The sequence below is a fragment of the Eptesicus fuscus genome, chromosome 4 (assembly GCF_027574615.1).
Source record: "Eptesicus fuscus isolate TK198812 chromosome 4, DD_ASM_mEF_20220401, whole genome shotgun sequence".
In the NCBI taxonomy this organism is placed as follows: domain Eukaryota; kingdom Metazoa; phylum Chordata; class Mammalia; order Chiroptera; family Vespertilionidae; genus Eptesicus; species Eptesicus fuscus.
In genome coordinates this window covers 58,088,045-58,113,756 of record NC_072476.1, presented here as the reverse complement: position 1 = coordinate 58,113,756, position 25,712 = coordinate 58,088,045, and the positions used below count along the sequence as shown (strand labels likewise).

The following is a 25,712-nucleotide window of genomic DNA, read 5'->3' as shown; positions in this document are numbered from 1 at the left end:
TTGGAATCATACAATATGTGGCTTATTGTGTCTGGCTTTTATCTTTCATTTACCATATTTTCAAGGTTCATTCTTGTTGTAGCATAGATCAGTATTTTATTCATCTTTATGGCTAAATAATATTTCAATGTGTAGATATACCATTATTTAATAAAAAGAATCAGGATGCCTTGAAGAAATGGTTAATTCTAGTGCTGCAACAGGAAATACATAAACAGGCCTGAAGCATCTTGTAAGGCCAGAAAGAATGTTTAGAGATAAAATGATGGGGTATGTTAAAGGGAAACAGAGCTGACCCGAAAGAGCTCCCAATGGCTAATGCTGGAACATTTCAGCAACACAATAAATAATGTAGTATAAACTATAACCCAAAGTGTAAAATACATATCCATGAGTCCATACTGATATAAATAAATCAGTAGGGGAGAAGAGACAAATACCCCATACAGAAGAATTGCAACTAATACTTCCTACTCAAGAAAATAGAGCTTAACTTTCCACCCCTTGAATGTGGGCTGTCTAGTGGCTTGCTTCCAAAGAGTATAGACAAGTGTAAAAAAGTAAATTTACAGTCATAGAACCTGACAAACACTACAACAGCCAAGTGACCCAGATTAATATGGTGAGTGGTAAATCATGTTGAAAGTATGTACCACTGATACATTTTTTTAAAAATATATTTTATTGATTTTCACAGGGAGGAAGGGAGAGGGACAGAGAGCTAGAAACGTCGATGAGAGAGAAACATCGACCAGCTGCCTCCTGCACACCCCCCACCGGGGATGTGCCCGCAACCAAGGTACATGCACTTGACCGGAATCGAACCCGGGACCCTTCAGTCCGCAGGCCGACTGCTCTATCCACTGAGCCAAACCGGTCTCGGCTGATACATTCTTATAACAAAGGGTTATAAGAATGACCCTTTGTTTCTATGGTCCTGAAAGTCTGAGAAGCCTTTACAGCACAGGGGAGCCTAATGAGACATGAGGACCGACTGTAATGTGGTGTCCTGGATGGGGTTCTGGGACAGAAAAAGGACATCAGGGAAAAACTAAGGAAATTAGAATAAAGTCTGTTTTAGGTAACGGTAATGTACCAATGTTGGTTCATTGGGTGTGTGATAAATGTACCATGGTAATGTGCGATGTTAACAAAGGGGAAACTCTCTATATTATATTTGCAACTTTTTTTGTAAATCTGAAACTATTCTAAAATTTAAAAATTATTTTAAAAAAAATTAGTAATAGATTTTCATACAAATGTATACTTGAATCAGAATTTCTATAGAGTAATAAATAACAGAGACAAACACCAAGGTGAGCATCAAAAGTTCCATTTGCTGGAGGCCGTCATGTTTTTACATAGTGGGTAAGCACACAGCATAGTGGGTAAGCAGACAGCATAGTGGGTAAAGCACATGACCTTTAGATCCACCCAGCTGTGTTCAAACGCCAGCTCTGCCACTTACTGACTGTCTAACCTTGAGCAAGTTACTTAATCACTTTGAACCTCAGTCCCTTTATCTGTTACCTGTGGATAATTAAATTGGAATACTTACTTTCTAGGGTTATTCTGAAGACTGGATGAGGCAATGTATTAAAGCACTTAGTACAGTGCCTCATGTATGATCATTGTGTACTAATGCTGGTTGCAATTATTGCATTACATTTATTATTGTTCATTGAAAAATTTTACATACCAGAGCATCCTCTGGACAGGGGCAAACTAATTTTGGCAGAAGTCAGAAGCAACTTCCTTCCAGCTGATGAATGTTATTGTTGTTATTTTTAATTGTCTAAAGTTTTACATGTCTCCTTTTTCCCCAATTGACCGCCCCCTCCCGCTCAGCCATTCCTACCCTGGGCAAGCCCCCACTGCCCCAGTGTCTGTGTCCATTGGTTATGCTAATAGGTAACGGTAATGTACCAATGTAATGTACCATTGGTAATGTACCAATGTCCATTGGTTATGCTAATAGGTAACGGTAATGTACCAATGTACTTGCATGCATACAAGTCCTTTGGTTGCTCTCTATCTCCTCACCCTCCCCTACCATTTGTCTCTGGATCTATTCTTGTTCATCAAATTATGTTGATCAATATATCTCACATATGAGTGAGATTATGTGATATTCATCTTTTTCCGGCTGGCTTATTTTGCTTAGCATAATGCTCTCCAGTTCCATCCATGCTATTGCAAATGATAAAAGTTACTTCTTTTTTATAGCAGCATAGTATTCCATTGTGTAGATGTACCACAGTTAATACACTCATCTGCTGTTGGGCACTTAGGCTGTTTCCAAATATTAGCTATTGTAAATTGTGCTGCTATGAACATAGGGGTGCATATATCCTTTCTGATTGGTGTTTCTGGTTTCTATAGTTCTAGAAGTGGGATTACTGGGTCAAATGGGAGTTCCACTTTTAACTTTTTGAGGAAACTCTATACTGTCTTCCACAGTGGCTGCACCAGTCTGCATTCCCACCAGCAGTGCAGGAGGGTTCCCTTTTCTCCACATCCTTGCCAGCACTTGTTTGTTGATTTGTTGATGAAAGCCATTCTGACAGGTGTAAGATGATATCTCATTGTTGTTTTGATTTGCATCTCTTGAATAATTAGTGACTTTGATTATGTTTTCATATGTCTCTGGGCCTTCTGTATGTCCTCTTTCGAAAAGTGTCTATTTGCCCATTTTTTGATTGGATCGTTTATCTTCATTTTGTTAAGTTGTATGAGTTCTCTGTAAATTTTGGAGATTAAACCCTTATTCGAAATATCATTGGCAAATATGTTCTCCCATACAGTGGGCTTTCTTGTTGTTTTGTTGATGGTTTCTTTTGCTGTGCAGAAGCTTTTTATTTTGATGCAGTCCCATTTGTTTATTTTCTCCTTAGTCTCCATTGCCCTAAGAGCTGTGTCTATAAAGATATTGCTACGACATATGTCTGCTATTTAGCTGCCTATGGAGTCTTGTAGAATTTTTATGGTTTCCTGTTTTACATTCAAGTCCTTTAGGCATTTTGAGTTTGTTTTTGGGTGTAAATTGGTGATCTAGTTTCATTTTTTTTTTTTTTTTGCATGTATCTGACCAAATTTCCCAGCACCATTTATTAAAGAGACTGTTTTGACTCCATTGTATGCTCTTGCCTCCTTTGTCAAATATTAATTGACCATAATGGATTGGGGCGATTTATGGGTTTTCTGTTCCATTCTATTGGTCTGTATGTCTGTTCTTGTGCCAGTACCAGGCAGTTTTGAGAAGCGTGGCTTGGTATTATATCTTGATATCTGGTATTGTGATCCCTCCAACTTTGTCCTTCTTTCTCAGGATTGCTGTGGCCATTCCAGATGATTTTTGGAGAGTTTGTTCTAGAACTTTGAAATATGCCCTTGGTATTTTAATGGGGATTGCATTGAATCTATAGATTGCTTTGGGTAGTATGGTCATTTTAATGATATTGATTCTACCAATCCATGAACATGGTATGTTCTTCCATTTGTTTATGTCTTCCCCTATCTCTTTTTTCAATGTCCTGTAGTTTTCTGACTACAGGTCTTTTAAGTCCTTAGTTAAGTTTATTCCTAGGTATCTTAATTTTTTTTGGTGCAATGGTAAATGGGATTTTTTTTTTTTTCGTTTCTCTTTTTGTGAGTTCATTATTGGTGTATAAAAAGGCCATAGATTTCAGGGTGTTAATTTTGTATCCTGCTACATTGCCAAATTCATTTATTAGGGCTAGTAGTTTTTTGATAGAGTTTTTGGGGTATTCTATGTATAGTATCATGTCATCTGCGAATAAGGATAGTTTTACTTCTTCTTTTCCAGTTGATGAATGTTTTTGATATATCCCCATTCAGCCAGCATTCCAGACATTCTCCAAACCGTAGGGTGATTCATACCTGAGCAGTACTCTAGGAAAGCCCTGATCTAGACCCACATATCTGACTGACCTGGCAACTGGAACTCATCCCCAAGAATGGGTGCTTTTTTCCATTTCCTGATGAACTTCATTGAAGTATTTGTTTTTTTTTTTGTTTGTACTGATAGGATGTCTTGTTATTGAAACAACTGCAGTATTTGCTAGGCAACCAAGAAAACAACTTTAGGATGATGCGTTCATGGTAATGAATATACCAAACCCCAGCCCTGTTGTATGTATCCCCATCCTGAGGTAATGGCATGCTCATTATGGGCCCTCAGACCTGCGGCAACACTGAAAACTGAGTCACACAATGAACTACTCTGGCTGGCAAGTGTATCTCTCAAATTATATTCTTGAAATCTGGCTGTTTTCTTCTAACTTCCATTCCTCTCACAAACACCATTTTATTGAGTGAATTTCCTACATAAAAATGTTAGCAGCCCAATTCTTTCAAAGGTAAACAGCTTACTTCAGTGCTTAGCAAAGCCAGATTTCCCTTTACTGTGTTGTTTCTGTCTGGAATTTACCAAGACAAAGTGGTCTAGGAATCAATTTTTATTTACCCATGTGATACAGTTTTCATATGAATTATCTTATCCTTTCTATATATCTTAATCTACCCCTCCCAATCAAAGTATAGTCACCTAGCTTTTCCTTCCTCCTTGCCCTCATTTCTTCTTTCAGCATGTCTTTTACCCTTTAATAAATATTTCTTGCAGTGTACCTAGAAGGTATTTAACCTGGGCTGATATGCTGAGCAAACCATATTTCCTCACTATAGAGAAAAAGAAACCACAATTGGTCATCAACGTGACTCACCCAGGCTTCTACCACCACACCCAAACCACATGTTACTGCAAATGCTTTGGTTAGATTTAACCAAGAAAAAAGTGATTAGCAGAGTAAGATTTTGTATATCAACATATGCCTAATGTCACATCTCTTTGGCGTTGATAATAGTCTTAATCTTTCTTATTTCCGATCACTTCACATTACATAAATAATGGTGTTGGATTTATTTTTATTTTCCCCCTATATTTCTGTTGTTTCAAGCTCAGAGGACAACGTGCCCTTTCCAAGAGTCTCCTCAGTGGACTACACACCCATCCCATGTCCAGATTTCTTTTTATTGAGAAAAAGTATCTCTTCAATTATAATACTCAAGGTCATTTTGGGCACTTGCATAATCTTGATTTTTATTTTATTTTATTGCAGTACCTCATTAGAGAGCCCCTAATTTTTTGAGAGAAGGGAGTTGAGAGCATGCACAGGACCATTTGGAGTATCCTCCCAGCATGTTCTATTTCCTCCTTGACTAGTTTCCTAGAGCTCATTATGGCCTCATCACTCCACCCCTTCCTTCCAACCCATACTTGATGGGACCAAGCGTAGACCTGACTTGAACTGACCCAAACAGGGTTGCTTTCCTCATTGGGAGGTGGGCCTGGATAGGAAGGTTAAGAAGACAGAGAAAAACTTTCTAAATGACAACAACTATAAGAAGCATGTAGAACTGGGATTCGCTATGAGAAGTGACAACCCAGCAAGCCAGCCTGCAGAGAAAGAACAGGGTAGGTCCTTGAGGGAAGCAGAGAGACAGATGGAGGTAGAGGAGGGTGAGCTTCCTTGTGGCCTTCCAGTTATGAGTTCCAGTCTGAAGTGAGGCCAGTTGCATTTCAACTCTTTAGTTTTGACAGGTCCCTTATTTCCTGGAACTAATCTGCCCTCTTTTTTGTTTGAACTTAATACAGTTGGCTTTTTCTGTTACTTAATAACAAAAGAGTTTCAATAAATACAGAGCATAACTAGAAAATCGCTCCTGTCACTACTGCACATCACGTTCATGATTCTCTTTATGGGGAAAGACTGTGGGCTACACTCAAACCCATTTCTCCCTATTTGGTTCTCAGAGAGGATAAAGAAAAGTTACCCTGAACCCTCCCTTCTCCTAGCCCTACTCACCCTTTCCACAGGAAGCCAGCTGTCTCCCCCTTCTCTGCAGTTTTCCACGTTGCACTGCCTGGAGAGTCTCATCCCCTGATTCTTTAAATCCTGCCTATGCTTCAGGCTCCAGCATAAGCCCACCCACCATGAGGCCTGGCCAATCACTTCCCCCACAGTTGTCTCTTCCCTTTCTGATCTCTTCAAACACTTCTAATACATATTTATTGACACCAAAAAAGTATTCAAGATCCTATTTTAGGTAAATAATGCAGTTACAAATATCTTTATCTACATCTGTCTGTTACAGAGATGTAGATAAAGATAAAATTATATATCAATAACTTAACTGTGTATTGGTATTTGGGGGTAATTTTATTTCAGTTTTATTTTTCCTGTTTAGGTTTTATTAATAATAAATTCTACAATAAACATAATAAAAGGAAAAGTCTAAGCTCCTTGACCTGGCTTTTAAGGACTTCCATAATTTGCATTCTTCCAAAATTTAGCACAAACCTATATTGTCTTTAATTGTTCTTTTATTCAGGTTAGCTCCCACTTCCAAATGTATTATAATATACTTAATATTTTTATGGATTTTGGAGAGGGAGAGAGAGATAGAAACATCAATGATGAAAGAGAATCATCGATTGGCTACCTCCTACATGCCCCATACTGGGGATGGAGCCCACAATCTGGGCATGTGCCCTGATAGGGAATCAAACCGGCCATCTCCTAGTTCGTAGGTTGATGCTCAACCACTGAGTTGCACTGGGCAGGGCTAACTGTTCATTTTCTGTTTCCATAATTCTGATGTAACAGTGAGTTATTAATTGATTTATACATTCTTGAAAACGTGAGTAGTCATGTAGAAGCTCATACTATGTGTAAATGTGTGAGCTCCTTCTGAAAGATGCAGTAGTCAGCCTTTCTTTGTTGGAGTCCCTGTGACCACCATTTCTGTCACCAGCCTTTTTGTTTCTGGGAGACTTCAAGTATCACATCTTACATTTTGCATTGCATCATTTCAATATAGGCAAGATAATCACATGTCCAAATAATACATGTCAAGTGTGAGTCTTAATAAGTAAATGGCACACACTCATTCCTCGAGTGGGCTTGGCCAAATGCTGCACGTCAGGAGGTTCTCTGACACTGGGCGTTTAGTGGAAGCTTCACAGAGGAATCACCTAAACATGTATTTTCCACCTTGTAGGTGTGTCATGAGCTGATTGTATCTGCAGTTAAACTTATAATTAGGTGCTGTGGATTACTCACCTCACTTTTCTGCTTCATATCTCTCCCCCTGGGTTTTAAGCACCATTTAATGCTTTAGCTAAAATGATATTAAATCAATTATCTTTGCTTAAAAATATCCTTGTGGCATTTGCTTTGATTATCCACATAACAAAGGCAAACAGAGTTGGAAGAAAATCTTAGGGTTGTCCAGAACTTGCATGACCTGTATCACGTGTCCTCCTAGGATTACCCCTGACAGTGGCCACTTCACCTCTGCCTAGGTGACTACTGCAGGTAGGATGTGTGCTAGTGAAGGGCTTGGGCTTTGGGCTCAGTTAAATATAGGTCTGAATCACAGCTCTGGTACTTAGCTGGGAGCTTTTAGGCAATTTACTAAATTTCTCTGAGACTCAGTATCTGCATTTGTAAAATGAGCCTACTAATCCATACTTTGCCAACAAAATTGTTGCAGCAATTTATATTTCAACCAGCAATGTGGAATACTAGCTCCTTCTTTACATTATTGCCAGTGTTATGTGCTGTTAATCCTTTTTGTGTTTTCCAATCTAATAGGATAAAAATGGTATCTGATTATGGTTTTATGTGTTTTTGCCTTATTTTGAATCAGGTTGGAGAGAATTTTCACTTGCTAGTAATCCATGTAATGTCCTTTTTCTGTGAAATTTCTACTTGAGTCTTTTACAATGTGATGTTTCTATTGAATTGTTGGTTCTATTATTGGTGAATAGTCATTTTTATGTTATCTTTTTTATATACTTATTTTCTGTGAGAAAATTTTAATGTAGTCAGATTTATTAATCTTTTCCTTTAGGGCTTCTAAGTTTTATGTCACATTATAGAGAGAGCTTTCCCATCTAAGATTATGAAAAATATTCTCCCATTTTGTCCTCTGGACTAGTAAAGTTTGAGATTTTTTACTGTGTTTCCTCACTCATTCACATCTTAAAATTAAAAAATCATAATTTTAAAAGAATTATACATATTCACATTTCACCTCTGGGAAAGTAAGAGTTACACTGTCTTATAATTTAGAACATATTTCTTTCCAAAGCACTAGAATCTAAAAAATTTAAAGTTTAGTATTAGACGTTAAAGAAAAAGAGAATCCTAGTCAATTGTAATAAATTTTGAAATAATTTTTGAAATAACTGGTGAAATTCAAATAAGTCTGGAGTTTAGTTAATAGTACTATCCCAATGTTGGTTTCCTGGTTTTGACAAATGCATTTGAAAAACACAAAAGACAGTCATATTCAGGGAATCTGAAACTGGGAACCCTCTGTAAAAATACAACTTTTCTGTAAACCTAAAATTATTATTATTTTTTAAAATACATTTTTATTGAATTTTTACAGAGAGGAAGGGAGAGGAATAGAGAGCTAGAAACATCGACGAGAGAGAAACATCGACCAGCTGCCTCCTGCACACCCCCCACTGGGGATGTGCCCGCAACCAATGTACATGCCCTTGACCGGAATCGAACCTGGGACCCTTCAGTTCGCAGGCCGATGCTCTATCCATTGAGCCAAACCGGTTTCGGCTAAACCTAAAATTATTTTAAAATAAAATTTTATTAGAAAAAGTTTTATGTTTAACAAGAATTTTCTAAAAATAAACACCCCTAAAATATTTGAACTAAATTTTTATTTGTAATAACCATTTTTAAAGATTTAAAGATAATTTCCCAGCAATACATTTATTGCTTGAAGTAGCTGACCAACATGCAGTGTGAATCCTCCCAGCAGGAAAACTAGCCCTGCTGTGAGTATCTCTCTAAAATCCTTGGAGGAGCTGCACATGTAAATGGGTGAATAGAAGATTAGGTGATAGCCTTGTCCTGTAGATGGATCTTAAAGCGTTCTTGTGAAATTCATAGTTATGTTGAAGACAGGTTTGTAAAGAAGTATTTTTTAATAACAACTTTATTTTACATACTATACATTTCACCCATTTAAAGTGTACAATTCGATGTTTTTAGTATATTTCTTCAATTTTATTCAGACACGTAAACTGCCAGTTTTAGAACATTTTCATCACCTGAAAAACAAACAGCCCGGCCAGTGTGGTTCAATGGTTGAGCTTTGACCTATGAACCAGGAGGTCCTGGTTTGATTCCTGGTTGGGCCACATGCCCAAGTTGCAGGCTCAATCCCCAGTAGGGGGCGTGCAGGAGGCAGCCAATCAATGCTTCTCTCTTATCAATGATGTTTCTATGTCTCTCCTCCTTTCCTCTCCGAAATCAATAAAAATATATTTAAACAAACAAACAAACAAAACCAAATTCCCAAAACCCTTTTCTTATCACATCTTCTGGTTGGTTTTGGAGAGTATAGAAGTTTCAGAGCATGGGGGAGTTAAAGGGAATAAGGTAAAGAGAGAAAGGATTAAGATGTTCAGCTGTGTGTTCAGACTGTGTGTTCAGACTGTGTGCCCACTCAGGCATTTTCAATTGTAAAAATTAAAATGCTTGCCCTGGCGGGTTTGGCTCAGAGGATAGAGCCTCAGCCTGCGGACTGAAGGGTTCCGGGTTCGATTCCAGTCAAGGGCACATGCCCAGGTTTTGGGCTCCATCCCCATGGGAGGTGTGCAGGAGGCAGCCAATCAATAAGTCTCTCTCATCATTGATGTTTCTCTCTCTCTCCCTCTCTGAAATCAATAAAAACATATATTTTTAAAGAAATTAAAATGCTTTTAATTACCTTTGCAGTGCTGGACCACTGTTGCTTTAAATACAATCTGCATTTAGGATTGAGCCATGCAGATTCTGGACCTTATTTGGGGTATAAACAGTTACAGTATAATGAAATGCCAGGAAAAGTTGGAGAGAGCTTTGGGAATGGAAAAGGAGGAATATTTTAGGGGACGGGAAATGAGCAAAGCCAAAGCATGCTCCAGGATCTGAAAGAGGAGAACAAGGTGGGTAAAGGCATGTGGCGCCCGCAGGTCAGATCTTGCAGCACCTGGGAGACCATATTAAGGGGTCTAAACTTCATCCAGAGAGAGGCATCTAGGAGCCATCAAGGGCTGTAAACATTGAAGAAGACGATTGCTAGTTATTTGCTGGCCGCAGATTGTACTAACACCGAGAACGGTGCTCTTTTCATAAACCCACACCCCCAAGGATGGAAAGCTGCAAAGCTGAGGGGAATTAGTGATGGAAACAGAAGACAGATGAAGGCTCTTGGAACTTCATGGCAAGCCGGGAGTGTCTTATACCTACCTCCTTGCCTGCTGCCAAACCTATAGAGCAATTTTTTTGTTTTAATGTTACTAGATAAAACAAAAAACATAAAAATTTTATTTTCCCTTTATTTCTAACCATTCTTAGCAATCACCACTGTAAAAATGTTGTTGCTCTGTATCTTGATAGTCATATTAACAGCTTGGCTACTCTGTGAAACAAATTGCTCTTCAGTGACCCCTCTTGAAGGCAAAAGTCATTATGAAAGGGGGAGAAATTTAATTGAATGGGTAATATTTTTAAACCTAATGTTCTGTTAAATAGCAATTTGACAACATGCTTTTGCAATATTTATTCCCTCCTCCATTCTATCTGCAAAATTGTATGATGTTATATAACACTGAAGAGTGTAATGGGTGTGATAAGCTACCTGAGTCCCCTTCAGGAATAAAAGAGCCCTTATCTCAGCCTCTGGGAGTGCCACCAACAGAGAGCCCTCATCTTCCAGTCCCCTTTGGGGGTTGCCCCAACTCAAGGGAGCTACCTTCCTCCCCTAAAGCCATGTTCCTGCCCCCTCAATCCTATCCAGGGACTGGTTGATTCCAGCTTCAAAGGCCCTTTCTTGCCAACACCAGCCATCTCTAAGGCGATCACTAAAGGGCATCCCGTTTCATCCTTCCCTGCAGGTTATCTGCGGCTTCTCCTAGATAGGCATCCCAGCTCAACTGCTGCCTTTGCCCATCCTTGCTTCCCTTCCACAGACATTTAATCCCAAGAGACTCTCTAATAAATCCCTGGGGGGAAAAAAGATGTAATCTCAGTCCTCTTTGGTCCACATAGACAAGAAGCAGGACATTTTGTCATGCTGAAGAATAGACCTGAAGGTATTTTTAGGTGTTTTACTAGCTGGAGGGACATAAAGGATGAGACAGAAAACCTGAAGTCCTAACTATAGGCATGTGTGTGACTCGAGTTCTTGTCTGGTAGTTCTTGTCTGGTAGTGAAAAATTTAAAACTACTTCCTCTGCTGTTTATTTTTCTCACTTCTGCCTCTGTCTCTCCGTCCTTCCATCTCCTTCCCTCCCCCTCCCCCTTCTGCCATCCATGCACAAGCCCATGTGATCTGAGAAGCACAGTGTCTTAGTCCCTTTGGGATGACATAAAAAAGCAAACAAACTATGGACTAGGGAGCTTAGAGGCAACGGAAATGCATTTCTCGCAGTTCTGGAGGCTGGACGTCCCACTTCAGGGTGCAGCCTGTTTGAGTGAGGGCCCTCTTCTGAGGTGAGACTTCTTGTTTCTTCACATGGCAGAAGGGGCAAGGGAGCTCTCTTGGGCATTTTTTTTCAAGGGCATAAAGCTCTGCCCTCATGACCTAATCGCCTCCCAGAACCACCCCCACCTACTAATGCCATCGAGATGGGCATTCAAATTTCGACCTATGAATTTGAGGGGCACACAAACATTCAGACCATAGTACATAGCAAGGCTCCGGTGGTCTGTCTACACGTATTCTCTAACTGACTAGCACCTTCCTCTCCTTTGTTTTCATAAACCCATATCCCCAAGGATGGAAAGAACTTCACCACTGAGGCTTCATTCTACAGTCAGATGCACGCAGCTCCTACTCAGATCCATGTTGGTATAAGACAGTGGTTAGCAAACTGCGGCTTGCAAGCCACATGCGGCTCTTTGGCCCCTTGAGTGTGGCTCTTCCACAAAATGCCACGGCCTGGGCGAGTCTATTTTGAAGAAGTGGCGTTAGAAGAAGCTTAAGTTTAAAAAATTTGGCTTTCAAAAGAAATTTCAATCGTTGTACTGTTGATATTTGGCTCTGTGACTAATGAGTTTGCCGACCACTGGTATAAGGGAAAGGAGGCTGAGAGTCTTTGCATATTTGCTAATTAGTCTTTGCCTGTTTACAAGGATTCTTTTTTTTTTTTTTTTTTTCTGGTTTACTCAGGAAAACATCACTATGGAGTGGAGCAAAGTTGACTGAGAGTCTGGAGATGGCAGATAGGACAAGCATGTTTCAATGGCATTGGAGGACACTGGATGTCAGCCAGAAGCTCCAGGGTGAGGGCCCTTCCTGGGGTACATGGTGGTGTAGGAAAAAACACCACCCAAAGTGAAGGGACTGTCCAAACGGTGGGAACCTCAGAGGAACACACTCTCCTTCTCAGTTTTACCCACTGACTGTTATCAAAAACCTCTCAGCTGTCAGATCCAAAGGACACGCTTCATACACTGTCCCACCCAACCTTTGAGTGACATTTTTTACTGTGGACCAGCCCTTCCTTTCAGAAGGCCCCTCCCGTGGCCTTTAGCACCACTTCTCTGTTCGATTCCTTCTGCCAAAGCTCTTTCTTGGGCTCCACTGCCTTCTTCTCTGGATCCCATCCTGCCTTTTTCTCATCTTATATGCTTCCTGGTGAGAAGTGAGAAGTGAGAAGTTCCTGAACAATTATAGGGATGAAGAGGAAGAGATAAAACGTGGAGCTTACTTGGAGGGGATTTCAACTCACTCAAGTCAAACCTGGGGGGGAAGAAGCTGCCCCTGAGCTCACCTACCCCTAGGTCAGGACGAAAAGCCCCTCCTAGGATCCTGCAGCACTCTTGAAATACCGCTCCAGGCCATAGTCCTTCCCTGCGGTCACTTGTTTGTGGGTTTATTTGTTTGTCTTTCCTTCTGGACTGTGATGTCCTTGAGTGCAGGAGGTCCCTGGTCCCTCCACAGAGCCTGACACACAGTAGGTATCCTGTTACTGAGTAAATACAAGGGTTAAATTCTTATAATATGTGCAAATAAACATGTAGCAAAAGTTGCCATATATATTTAAAAGGAGCTTCTCCAAGATACTCAACTGCTGGTTCTGGTATTAAAGTTTCTCCTCAACGAGACCATCACCCTCTTCTTCAACTTTTTTGAAATTTTTCTTTACTCACAGTCATCGAATCAGTGCACTGTTTAGCCTGCAAATGTTCTGCTTATATGAGTTCCAACTATCTCTTCCAGATTTGGGTATGAACTATCTCATGAGCACAGTGTAGCTGCTTAGTAAGTAAGTTGATAAATGGATGGATGGATTACTCCTGAACTTGGACTAGCAACTTCAGCCAGGTGGATGGGCACTTTTTATTTCCTGAACTGCCTCAACCCTTTCTTTTTCAGTCCACATCCCGCCAGCCAGCCAGCCCACTCAAGCCTCCTTTCTCTTCCTATAGTCACTAAAATCCATGGAACCCCCAACTCCCAAAACACATTTGTACTATTCACACATTGTATGTCTCTCAATGACACCCAAGTGATCACATGTTATAAATGCCACATGGCTTCAGCTAGAGTGCAAATCTCTAGAGGGCAGAAAATGTGTATTTAAATCTTTAGTATATTTTCTGTTGTTGTTGTTAATCCTCACCTAAGGATATTTTTTCCAGGGTACCTGCCCTTGACTGGAATGGAACCCACAGCCCTTCAGTCCATGAGCAGATGCTCTAACCACTGAGCAAACCAGCCAGGGCTAAATCTTTATATCACTCCCTCTACAATTCCTTTCACAGTGATATACATGGAAGCCTTTCAGGAAATATACACCTAATTGGTTTAAATTCCATTTCAAATATTCCCTTAGAAAACATCTCAAACTTTAATGAGAACTGTTCTTCTTCCAGATTAATGTTCTCAGGGATCTAACACCCAAATCTAGGGCCCCTAGGCTCCTGAGTTAGGAAATGGTTCCAGTTCCTGGGCCTGAGGTGGGGCTGCCTATCACCTCACCCCTATAGTTTTACTGCTCACTTAAGTTATTGCCGTTGTTTTGTTACTCAGAAAAGCAGTTTTTCAGGCTTATGACACTTGCCCCAACTATGCATTGTAATTGATGCCATCAGTCACTTTTTCTTTTCTTTTTTTGTTGTTGTTTTTAAACATATTTCATTGATTTTTTACAGAGAGGAAGAGAGAGGGATAGAGAGTTAGAAACATGGATGAGAGAGAAACATTCAGCTGCCTCTTGCACACCCCCACTGGGGATTGCCCGCAACCAATGTACATGCCCTTGACAGGAATGAACCCGGGACCCTTGAGTCCGCAGGCTGACGCTCTATCCATGAGCCAAACCGGTTTCGGCCAGTCACTTTTTCTTGAAATGACAATCATAGATAGACCCCATATCCAAGTTGTTTCTTTTTTTATGTACAAATTCCTTTTATGTATAAATTTCAACAGACTGCAGCTTGCTTGTTGGAAATGCTACATACCTAGACAGTAAGGAGAACACCTTAAGAGGAAATGCATTTAAATCATCCTTCCTTCCTCCCTCCATTAAGAATGAGGCTAGCCAGTCTCTTGAGTAAAGGGAAATCAGAATCCCTAAAAATGAGAAAAAGCAAGAAGTCCATGCTGCCAAAATCCCTATAGCATGACAGATCTTTCCCTACAATCTGTCCTCTCTCTCTTCAACCTGCCTAAAACACAACGCTGCTGTAGAGAGTGGTGACCTTGAGGCACGAAGTGTCAATGCCATTAAAGGGCAACAGGTTTTATGGTCAGGTCTGATCACTAGCAGGCAGCCACCGCAGGCTGACAGCCTCTGCAGAGGAGCGTTTTCTAGTCGGGCTTGTAACATTTCACTTCCACAAAAACCAGGAAGTGCCGTGTAAGATGAGCCAAAGACAAAAGCAATCAGCCTCAGAAAGAAAACCCGCCAGGCTCCGGAAAGCCTATAAAGGGTTTCCACTTGGGACTGTTGTTCCATTTGGATCGGGACTTGGCAGCTTCCTCCCCAAAAAACATTATTAAAACTTCCAAATTGCAACACCACTCCTCCCACCCCCGAAAAAAAAGAAAAAAGTAAAATGTCAGAAAACAGACGCAGGCGCTCGCGCACGCACATTCTCAAACACACAGACCAGGTTGTTTTTGGGATCCGCTTTCCCATCCGGACGGTCCCAGACCAGATTTGGGTTGGTACATTCTTCTGGTTAAGTCAGGGCAGCCTGCCGAAAAGGTGTCTGTTTCTCGAGGTTCTAAGGGAGAAGAGTCCAGAAGTAGTCGGCCACACCCGGGTCCCCGCTCTCCCGTTGCACGAGTCTGGCCCAGTCTCAGAAGGAACCTCGGACCTCCCGCCCTCCTCTCGGTGACCCGCAGGGAACCGGGCGGGCCAGGGGGTGCGGGGCGGAGAGTGTTAAGTTTCAGGCCCGGACCGCTACAGCCCGCCGCGGGCAGGGCAGGAAGGGGAGGGCCCAGCGGGGCTTGGGGCAGCCCCTGCACGGGCGCGGGGCAGGATCGGAAAAGCCGCCTCCCGGGCGCGCCCGCCGGCCCCTCCCCGCCCCAGGCAGCCTCCCTTCCAGTCTCCGCTGCGCCCTCCCGGAGGCAGCGCTCGTTGCCGCCTCGCCATGTCCCAGTCGGGCCAGAAGCCCGCCGCCTCCCCGCGGCCCCGGCGCGCCGCAGCGGCCCGCCGCACCCAGGAGGTGAGTGGCGCACCCGTCCGAGCCGCAGGGCCGCGCACGGGGAGGACCCCAGCCCAGAAGCCGCGGGCCGCCTCCTCTGGGCGTCGCCTGCCTGGCTTGCCACCCGCTTCGCCGCCTCCCGTTCTGGGCAGGGCTGTGTGCCCGCCGCGGGCAGGGCAGGTGGCGGGAGGTGGCCAGGGATTCCCGGGCCTGGGCTCGGTGCGCTGGGCGTGGCGCGAGCCGGGTCGGGGGTGGCCCGCGCCGGGAAAAGTTGGGTGGTGAGACACGAGTGAAGCGATGTGAGGATGAGAGGGACCAACGTTCCTTCGGGACCCCCTCCTCCGCCCCAGGGTGGGTGGGGTCGTTCCACTGCGCGGCTGGCTCGGGTCTTCCGCGTCCCGTCGGGGCTGCAGGGCGTGGCTGCCGGGAGGAATAACACCTCGCGCCTACCAGCCGGGAGCCAGATGGGGGCGGGGCCAGCCCGTTGGGGGCGGGGCCAGCCCGTTGGGGGCGGGGTCTGTGTCAGGCCCCGCCCATGTGCCCGCCCACCGGGCAGCTGCGGGGACTCGCTGAGTTGTGTGCCAGCCCGGCCCAGGGCAGGTGGAGTGGAGCCCAGCGCCTGCAGCACCGCACCCCGAGTTCTCGCTGGGTCCCGCGTCGTGTTGCGCAGAGCAAACCGGTTATCGCCATGGCATTCGCAAGCTGGTGGTACAAGACGGTAAATGGAAGCGAACGTCCCTGGGCAGGACCGGGAAGGGAAGGGAAGGGATTGGGTTCGCTTTGCCTTTCCGGGCGTGCGGACGAGGTACTGTCCGGGTTTTGGCGGGGAAGGGGTGGAGGCCGGGTGCGACCTCCTCTGTATCTTCAGGCTAGGCTCCGGGAGAGGCCCGGACTCACCCTGCAGTGGTATGTGGGAGCGCGCCCGGACGTGCAAGTCTGTGTGAGCAGATGCACCGGGCTCAGCTCAGGCTCAGAAGTTGAATGAAACAGAAATTTTTTTTTTTGCTGGAGGAATTCCGCCCCAGGACGGGGATTCCTGGATGAACTCGGACTCAGCTCTTTGAGAACTAATATCTAGTGTTTGTTTTTAACCCATGAGCAAAGCTTAAAACGGAGGCAGGTTGTTGGCCGTGCATTCTGCAACGCGAAGGAGAGGCAGCTGGGATGGAGGCGTGGAGAAAACCCCAAACTCCAAGGAGCAGAAGCAGCTGAGGGTGGTTAAGACCCTCGTGGGGAAGGCGGGAGGTAGCGCTGCTCTGTACTTTATTAGTACTTTGGATGAGGAACAAAGATGTTCCATTTGTTTAGTGTTTTGAATGCCAGGCCAACCGATTAGGTGTGATATCCAGTCAAGCTGGCATTTGTAATGTGTAGGAACTAGGAGGCAAGATTGAACATTAGATTACATTAGTTATGTATACCAGTCTCTACCAGCATGCGGTATTGTAAAAAAAAAAAAAAAAAAAAAAAAGGCAAGGATGTTGTAATCAGACCCTGTTTAGAAAGCAATCTTGTGTTGGAATTAGTAACCCGTCTCTTACTAGCCAGTGACCATATACTGAACATCTGTGTGCCAGGCAAAGTGCTAGCCTCCAGGTACACAGTGGAAAACAGGACAGGGTTCTTGTTCTCAATGGGCAATGAGTCAACTTTTTTGAACCTGTTTCCATATCTATAAAACGTGGGTGATAATAGGCACCACGTAAGGGACTCGTTAGATTCATGAATCAAAGTACCATGGGTATATACTTTTAATACTGGGAATTCCAGTTTCCCCTGAGATATTTCTTCATGACTGCTTCCCATTATGTATTCTGGGCTTTTAAAAGTTTGCTTTGAGTCATTATTGTCCTGAGGTTATCAAAATGAAGTCTGCAAATATGGATGTCATTGGTTCAGAGCTGATATCAGAATCCTTCCAAACTGGTGATTCTCTAAAGGAAATTATGGGGGGAACATTTGGATGAAAGTTGTTTAAATCTATGCTTTTAACTCTTACTTTTAAGAGTAGGGTGACATTTTTGTTAAAACCTCTTTTAGAATCCAGTTTTGGAACTATAGTATTATAGAAATTGTTTGCTAGTAGGAAGGTCCTAAAGTCAGCAATATGCCTGTGGCCAAACTTGGACTTTTCCCAAACCAGTGCTGTCCAGTAGAAATATAGTGAGCCACATATATCATTTTAAATTTTCCAGTAGCCACATAAACAAAAGAAACAGAGAAAGTTAATAACGTATTTTATTTAGCCCACTGTATCTCAAACACTATGTTAACATGTAATCACTGTATAAATCATTTATTTTATACCCTCTTTTTCATATGAATTCTTCAAAATCCAGTTCACCCTTGCCACATCTCAAGTGCTCAGTAGGCACGAGTGACTAATGGCTAAAAATATGGACAGTACAGCTTAGGTTCCTAACCAGTTTTGTATGGTGATTGTGAGGGGGTGATCAAAGACCACTTGAGAATTAAATGCAAGTTAAGGGCCATTTTTCCACAAAAGAATATACACTTATACACCAAAAAGCCCACCAATAAATCCCCTAAAGGTCCATGGAGCCAATTTATAACATATATATCGTATTTTCCGGCGTATAAGACGATTGGGCGTATAGAAGATTTTCCTGGGTTTAAAAAGTCGTCTTATACACCAGAAAATACGGTACATACATGATATGTATGCATGTATGTATATATCATAATATATACTTATATATATAATATATTGATATATAATAGCATGGCTTTTGGTAAGTCTTATAGCAAATATCTTTAGTGGGATCCTTTAAATACTGAAAAAAAAAAATTCTGACTGACCTAACTTTAAAAATTTAGGCAAATATAATTAATTAGAAGACATGTCTGTGATGTGTTTGTTTAAAGGAATGCCACATTCCCTTAAACATTGCACTGTATATTTCCACATTGAATAACATCAGTATCATTGAACTTCTGAAGAATTATGTATAAAGTTAGAGTTGAAGAACATCTGATGAGCCTCATAATGATGAAGAGTACATTTGGTTTACACCAGTAATTACATTCCTGAGTCCTAAGTTGACTTGGTTAGTCCGTATTAATTAAAGGTGTTCCTTAGCCTAATTAGACCCGTGGGCCCCGTGGCAGCATGATGAAGGAGCCCAGTCATTTGGGAGGCCCATCCTTGCAGCCAGCCTGGGAAGAGTGTCTGTCACAAGCCTTCCATGGCTGGACAGACCACTTGGCTGCAGTGATGCTTAGGAGTAGGAATGCAAATTATAGTGTCTGCAAAAAGGGCACAGGCTTTAGGTGAAGAGAGTATGGAGGTCAGACACTTTAGTCTTTAGGTTGGCAATTTATGAGTTACTTTGCTTCCCATTGCAGATAAGACTTTTAAACTCAGAGTGATATCTCATGGTAGTGTTCTTTAATCAGTTTTGACACTTCCCAAAAAGTTAATTATATTCTACAAGTGCTTTTTAAAGAATGATAGAGCTTGCTGGGGGTGTAAAAGTGGGTGGTCATTTGAGATTCTTAGGTGAATGAGTAGATAATTAGTTCCGAGTAGGTTGTTTCCCTGGAATACAAGACTTCTCTAAGCAGCCCATTTCTATTCTATCTTTTCCTTGGAGTTTTTTTGGTTTTGTTTTTGTTCTTAATTGTGGTAAAAATACATATACCATAGAATTTACAACTTTAGCCATTTTTAAGTGTAAAGTTCAGTGAAATTAAGTATATTCATATTCTTATGAAGCCATCACCACCATCTATCTCCAGAACTCTTCTTATCTTGAAAATATTGAGACTCTATACCCATTAAACAACACATCCCAATTTGTCTTACAAACATGAATTCGAATACATAGCATTGTATTTAAGTATTTATGTTATTTACCATTTTCCTTTTTTATTTTATTGTAAGGACATTTAAGATGATATTGATATATATGACATTTTGTTTATTCATTCATCTGTGAATGAACACTTACGTTGCTTCCATTTTAGCCATTTTTAAAGGAACCACCTTACTGTTTTCCAAAGAGGTTGTACCATTTTACATTCCTACCACCGGTACACAGAGGGTCCAACTTCTTCACATGCTCACCAATACTTGCCCACTGCCTTCTGACTTCTAAGGTTTGCAATCTTACTGAATATGCCTTGTATGTGACAATTTTTCTTGCTGCTTTCAATATTCTGTCTGTCTTCCAACAGTTTGATTGTAATGTGGATTTATTTGAGTTCATCCTACTTGAAGTTTGTTGAGTTTCTTGTTTATATTCATCTTTCAGCAAATATGGGAAGTTTTAGGCCATTATTCTTTAAATAATCTACTGCCTCTTCTTTTTCACTCCTTCTCCTTCTGAGACTCCCACCAAAGATCTGTTAAGTTCTGTTCACTTCTCTTTAATCATTTTTCTTTCTGTACCTCAGATTCAATAATTTCAATTGTCCTATCTGTAGGTTATTATTATATTTCTTCTGCCTCCTCAAATCTTCCTTTGAAAATCCCTCTAGTGAATTTTTCATTTTAGTTATTGTATTTCTTTTCTTTCTTTCTTTCTTTTTTTTTTTTTTCTGCATCGGCTGCTTTATTTAAGGGCTGGTGACTAACAGTCCCCATCCCAGCCCCTTCCTCTTCTATAAAAGCAACTACACATGAACCGGGGCCCCCATCCAGTGGTGTTGAATCCCAGGCCACAGTCCTTCGAAGGCAGAGGAGGGTGTGGGTCCAGTTCACACAGGCAAGGTGCTGGAGAGGGGGTGAGGAGGCGGAGAGTCCTGAGACCGTCTCTGTGGGCTTGCCCCCAACCAGGATGTCAGGACACTGGCCCCTGGAGAAGCCAGGGCTCCAGAGCCAGGGGGTCAGGGACTGAAAGAGGGAGCAAGTCAAAGACTTTTGGAGCCAAGGAGGCAGTTCAGGCCCCCGGAGCCCCCTGCCCCTGAGCACACCCCCATGGCCATACTTGCAGCCAAACATTCACATCCACATCCACTCCATACACAGGCAGGGGGCTGTGAAGGCCCTGGACCCACACCCTGGACCTCAGGAATGTCTCTGGATTGGCACCCAGTGGGCTGGTCCTCGGCAGCGGGGCCGCTAAGGGGGTGGGTCCTCTGTTTTGCTACTGATTGGCGGCCTCACAGGCATCTATCCAATCACTATGTACGTCCACTGGTTCTGATAGATACGTGATGGGCGCCTGGAATTCCTCTAGGCACACAGTACAAGAGATGACTCCGGTGTTACGGGCACGGTCCATTTTCACGTCACAAGATTCCTCGTGGTTGCAGAAGGGGCAGGTGAACTGGGTCTCTGGGGTGCCTGTCATCTTCTTTGGGGGTGGCTTTCGTTTTGACTTTCTGCGCCCCATGTCTGCAGGAGTGTGAACCTGCACAAGCTTTCCCTCGTTACGACAGCCTCGTTCACCTGGGAGACAGAGACTTCCCTAGTTATTGTATTTCTTTGCCCTAGAATTCCTTTTTACTTTCTTTTTATCTATCTTTTTGCTGATGTTGCTTTTCTTTTTAATATACTTTTTTTTTCTCTATTCACTGATTTTTTTAAAAATAAATATACCTCTCACATTACCATTCCCAATGAGTTTGGGGTTTTTTAGTTAAAGTAAAATGAGTAGGGAAATACATAGTATTGAGATAAGAGGACTCCAAAATTTTCAAAAATTTTTATCACAGAAGAAGAGAGAATAACATAATGAATTCCCCATGTACCAATCACCTGACTTCAATAATTATCAACATTGTAAGATTATGCCAATCTTGCTTTATCTGTCCAACTTCCAGCCTCACCAACACACACACACACACACACACACACACCTACACACACACACACACACCCTTCCAAAGTATTTTAAAGTGTGGGAATCAGTATAGGTTGTTTGGAAAATGAATTCTCTTTACCCTGTGAACTTCATTTTCTTAGGTATAATATGGAAATGTGAGATTAATATAATACACAGTCATGAGATAGACAAAGTCGTAAACATAAACTTATCAGATGAACCTAGTTCCTTTGTTCTTATAAAAAATAAAAAATAAAATCTCTGTTCTAATATTTACAGCCTTAAACTTTTGCTTGCATCTCATATTCATTTTACTGTCTCATAATTCGCCACAATCGGATTAGTGCCAGAGAAAAAGAAGGGAGTGGAATAGCTTTTATTGTAGTATTCTTAAAATGAGCCAGGCAATGGGCCAGGTTCCTCATTAACTCAGCCAATTTCATAAATATCCCATAAATATCCCTGGGGGTAGGTAACATTAGCTCCATTTTACAAAGGAAAATATACACACACACACGCACACACGAAGGTTAAATTATTTGCCCAAGGTCACATAGCCTTTCACTTCCATGCTCTTTCTGTCCTATTAGAGTTTGTCAGGAAATGGAATGCAGGGAATTGGTTACCCAGGTTATAGAAGAGGCTGGGAAGCCAACTGGAGTGGGTGAGGCAACCCAGAGATTAGAAATTGCAGGAAGCTGCTACAATTCCTAGGCTGGAAAGACAAAGGGAAGAGCTGGGTCACCCTGCAGAAGCTGGAACCACCATTGGCTTGTCCTTCAGGAGACCCTACCGCAGAGGCTGCCAGAGGCAGAGAAGAGGGAAATACTGCCCACCCACCACCTCCCATCTCTTGCTGGTGCCTCCCACTGGCCAAACCAGCCTGAGGCCATCCATCTTGGGAGCCAGCAAACATCCCTGCTACACCGACAGGGCAGGCTCAGGGCGGCCCAGAACTGCACTAGGGAGTCTGTGTTAAAGCAAAACCATCGTTACATCTTGGTCCTCCTTGTTTGCTGAACAATCCTGTCTTAGCAAGCGAAATACACAGAAGAATAGATTTGAAGGGATTTGGCAGGAAATATTAAATTTGCACAGTGTCTCTAATATATATTAGCTTTTTGTTCTTTTGTCTACTTTATGGACCTGAAAAGAGCAAAAGTGCTTCACAGGGAACATTTAGAGGTTTGTGGAAAGAGGTTTGTGGAAAGTATTCATTCAATCAAGACTTAGTTGCCATACCCCCACCATGGGGAAAAAAAGAATAGAATTTACCATGTGGTTAGGGAGGCAAAATATACATTTATGAAGTAATCAAGTGAGCAAGAGAGTCTACAATAAAGTGCTAATTAGTTTGCTTTACTAAGGAAATAGAAACTTACATGCAGACATGAAGATATGTGCCATGCATAGGACAAGGCTCGGGGTTAGTCAGGAAACGCTGGTGTGCACACAAGGCCCTGAGCCATCAGCGCTCACCCAGGAGGCCCGGAGCTGCCCCAGCCTGCCTGACCAGGCCAAGCCCCCCATCGAGGCTGGCTCAGTGGGTGATTTGAGAAGCAGAAACCTCCACTTCCAGTCATGGTGCCACAAATCTCCCTGCAAAACCAGTGGTTTCCAATCCTAGCTGCATTTTAGGAATTTTAGAAACTATATTCATGTCCAGGCCCCACCCTGAGCAAACTAGCTCCAAGTCTGTGGCTCCAGTGTGAGTGTTTCCAAACGTGCCCCGGGTCCTGGTGGCCCTCTCTGCGGGTGAACACCCTGCTGACCGAAGGCTTCCTGATCTTAGGAGGCCCCGGAACAAGCCTTCCCCAGTAGGTGCAGTGGTGGTGCAGCGAGACCTGAGCTTTGTGCACTGGGAAAGTCCAGAGGGCACCAAGATAACATTTTATTGCTTCACGGTTTTGGTACAGTGGGCGCTGGACATGCAAATACTGATCTCATGCAAATACTGGTCTCCAAGTTGAAGAAGGAAAATTTTCAAATAACTTTTACGGTTTTTTAAAACAACTTTTAAAAAATATAATTCACAAACCATAAATTCACCCATTAAAACATACAATTTAATATTTTTAATGTACTCATAGGGTAGTACAACCATCGCCTCAATTTAATTTAATTTTTAATATTTTATTGATTTTTTACAGAGAGGAAGGGAGAGGGATAGAGAGCTAGAAACATCAATGAGAGAGAAACAACGATCAGCTGCCTCCTGCACACCCCCTACTGGGGATGTGCCCACAACCCAGGTACATGCCCTTGACCGGAATCGAACCTGGGACCTTTCAGTCTGCTGGCTGACGCTCTATCCACTGAGCCAAACCGGTCAGGGCTCCATTTAACTTTAGAATGTTTTTGTCACCCCTAAAAGAAACTGTATCTTTATTTTTTAATAAAGCAAAGACATTTCAGTGTTGGGTGCTCTTTCACAGCTGGCCTTGGACTTGGAAAAGCTCATTTGTTTCTGCCTTCTCTCCTCGTTCACATGTGTAGAAGTTTGTTGATTGTGTCTTATTCTGTGCAAGGTATGCCCTTGTCTGTGTCTGGGTCACGATAGGGAGGGTGCCCAAATGCTGGAAGGTCCTCAGCTGGGTGGGAGATGGGCTCCAGTCTTCCTGCTCCTGGCCCTGGTTATTTCCTGACAGGTTCAGGGTCTGGTTTGCTAGGGTAGAAGATTTTAGCTTATAACTGCTATCTCCTAGAATGAGGACAAAGACAGCTGTACTTCCCAAATACGTGGTGATGTCAGGGGCTGGGCATCGTTTGGAAAATTATTCCTTTTTGAGGGAGGAAAGGAAAGCCCTTTATTTCATTTGTTTCCCTGCTTCTGCACTCCTGTCTTGGGTGGCCTGGTCTTCCCAGGGAAATTTTCCTTGCTGGCCTCCTGCTCTTCCTGCCTTTGGCCTCATCTCCAGCTGCTTCTACAGGATGAAATGTACAAGTATTGTGTGTCTGACTAATTTTATAAAACAAACCAGTCTTAGAAAAGAAGGGTTTTGTTTTGCCTTTTTTGTGTGTGTGGTGATTTTCATTTCAGAGCATTGGGCTGAGACTGTTTTTTGTTAATCCTCACCTGAGGATATTTTTTTCATTGAATTTTAGAGAGAGTGGAAGGTGAAAGGTTTGGGGTTGGACCAGGGCCACACAGAATGAACTCAAGCCTCAGTGTAATCAAAATGATATTTATTCATGGCACCTGGGTGCAGGGGGACTGATTTCGAGAAAGAAACCAGTGGCAAATGGGGAGGGAGCAGGCTTTTTATGTGCTCAGGGAGCGCTGCAGATGGGTTGACACACATATCAGGACCGTGCCCCTACCTCCACCCCCCACCCCCCCGACCCTGGTCATAGTTTTATAGTCTTGCCCTTTTGTCCTTCTGCTGGTGCCAGACGTCCTTCCTCTGGGGGGCTCTGCAAGAATTAGGGTCTTCAGGAATTTCTGTAAAATAGCCACTCAAGGGGAACATGTTTGTACAAGGCTTAGGCTTGCAGAACGAGCTTTCTTTTGTTAGCCCCTGTTGAGTTAGCCCTGTTTCTTGATTAACCCTTTCAGAAGGGAGGGGAAGCAACAGAGAAACATCAAGATGAGAGAGACCCTTCTATTGGTTGCCTCTCGCATGCACCCCAACCGGCAACTGAGGTACATGCTCTTGACCTGAATTGAACCCGTGATCCGACGGTCTGGGGGACCTGTGCTCTAACCACTGGGAAACACAGCTAGGGCTGGATTGAGACTTTTTGGATGTGAATCTCAAGATCTCAGCTAGCTTTTAACTGGATGCAGCGTAACCCAGCCTCTGGCCATAGACTGTAATCCTGACATGTGGTGTGACCAGGGAAGACCTCACCTTTCAGGTCCTCTACTTTTCCCCCATTTTATTTATTTATTTATTTTAATACTTTATTGTTGGAAGTTTTACATATGTCTCCTTTTTCTCTCATTGACCTCTCCCTGCATGCTCCCACCTCCCAGCACATGCCCCCAGCCCCCTGTTGTCTGTGCCCATTGGTTATGCTCATATGCATGGATACAAGTCCTTTGGTTGATCTCTTACCACCCCTCCCCTTCCCTCTCCTGCCTTCCCTCTGAGGTTTGACGGTCTATTTGGTGCTTCTGTGTCTCTGGATCTATTTTTGTTCATCAGTTTATGTTGTTCATTATATT

At 42.8% G+C, this 25,712-nt stretch overlaps 2 protein-coding genes across 7 annotated transcripts in view; one reads left to right on the top strand and one right to left on the bottom strand.

Annotated features, from left to right (window-relative positions):
- Positions 1 to 15,675: 15,675 nt before the first annotated feature.
- CAST (calpastatin) overlaps positions 15,676 to 25,712 on the top strand; it is a 116,671-nt gene continuing 106,634 nt past the window's right edge. For 2 of the 6 annotated variants that reach the window (XM_054715050.1, XM_054715046.1), the window contains exon 1: positions 16,344 to 16,473. In XM_054715050.1, coding sequence (XP_054571025.1) covers positions 16,444 to 16,473 — 30 coding nt within the window. In that variant the 5' untranslated portion in view covers positions 16,344 to 16,443. Of the gene's footprint in view, positions 15,777 to 16,342; positions 16,474 to 25,712 lie in introns of those variants that run through there. The other 4 variants (XM_028149846.2, XM_028149854.2, XM_054715047.1 and 1 more) reach the window with 4 other exon arrangements.
- Positions 20,771 to 21,112, bottom strand: LOC103288759 (transcription elongation factor 1 homolog). Its single transcript, XM_054715051.1, has one exon. It carries the CDS (start codon positions 21,110 to 21,112, stop codon positions 20,864 to 20,866), a length of 249 nt encoding a protein of 82 aa, XP_054571026.1. The 3' UTR covers positions 20,771 to 20,863.

What these genes read in the sequence shown, in the direction of transcription:
- LOC103288759 (XM_054715051.1), bottom strand. Translation starts at nt 21,112, where the DNA reads ATGGGGCGCAGAAAGTCAAAACGAAAGCCACCCCCAAAGAAGATGACA.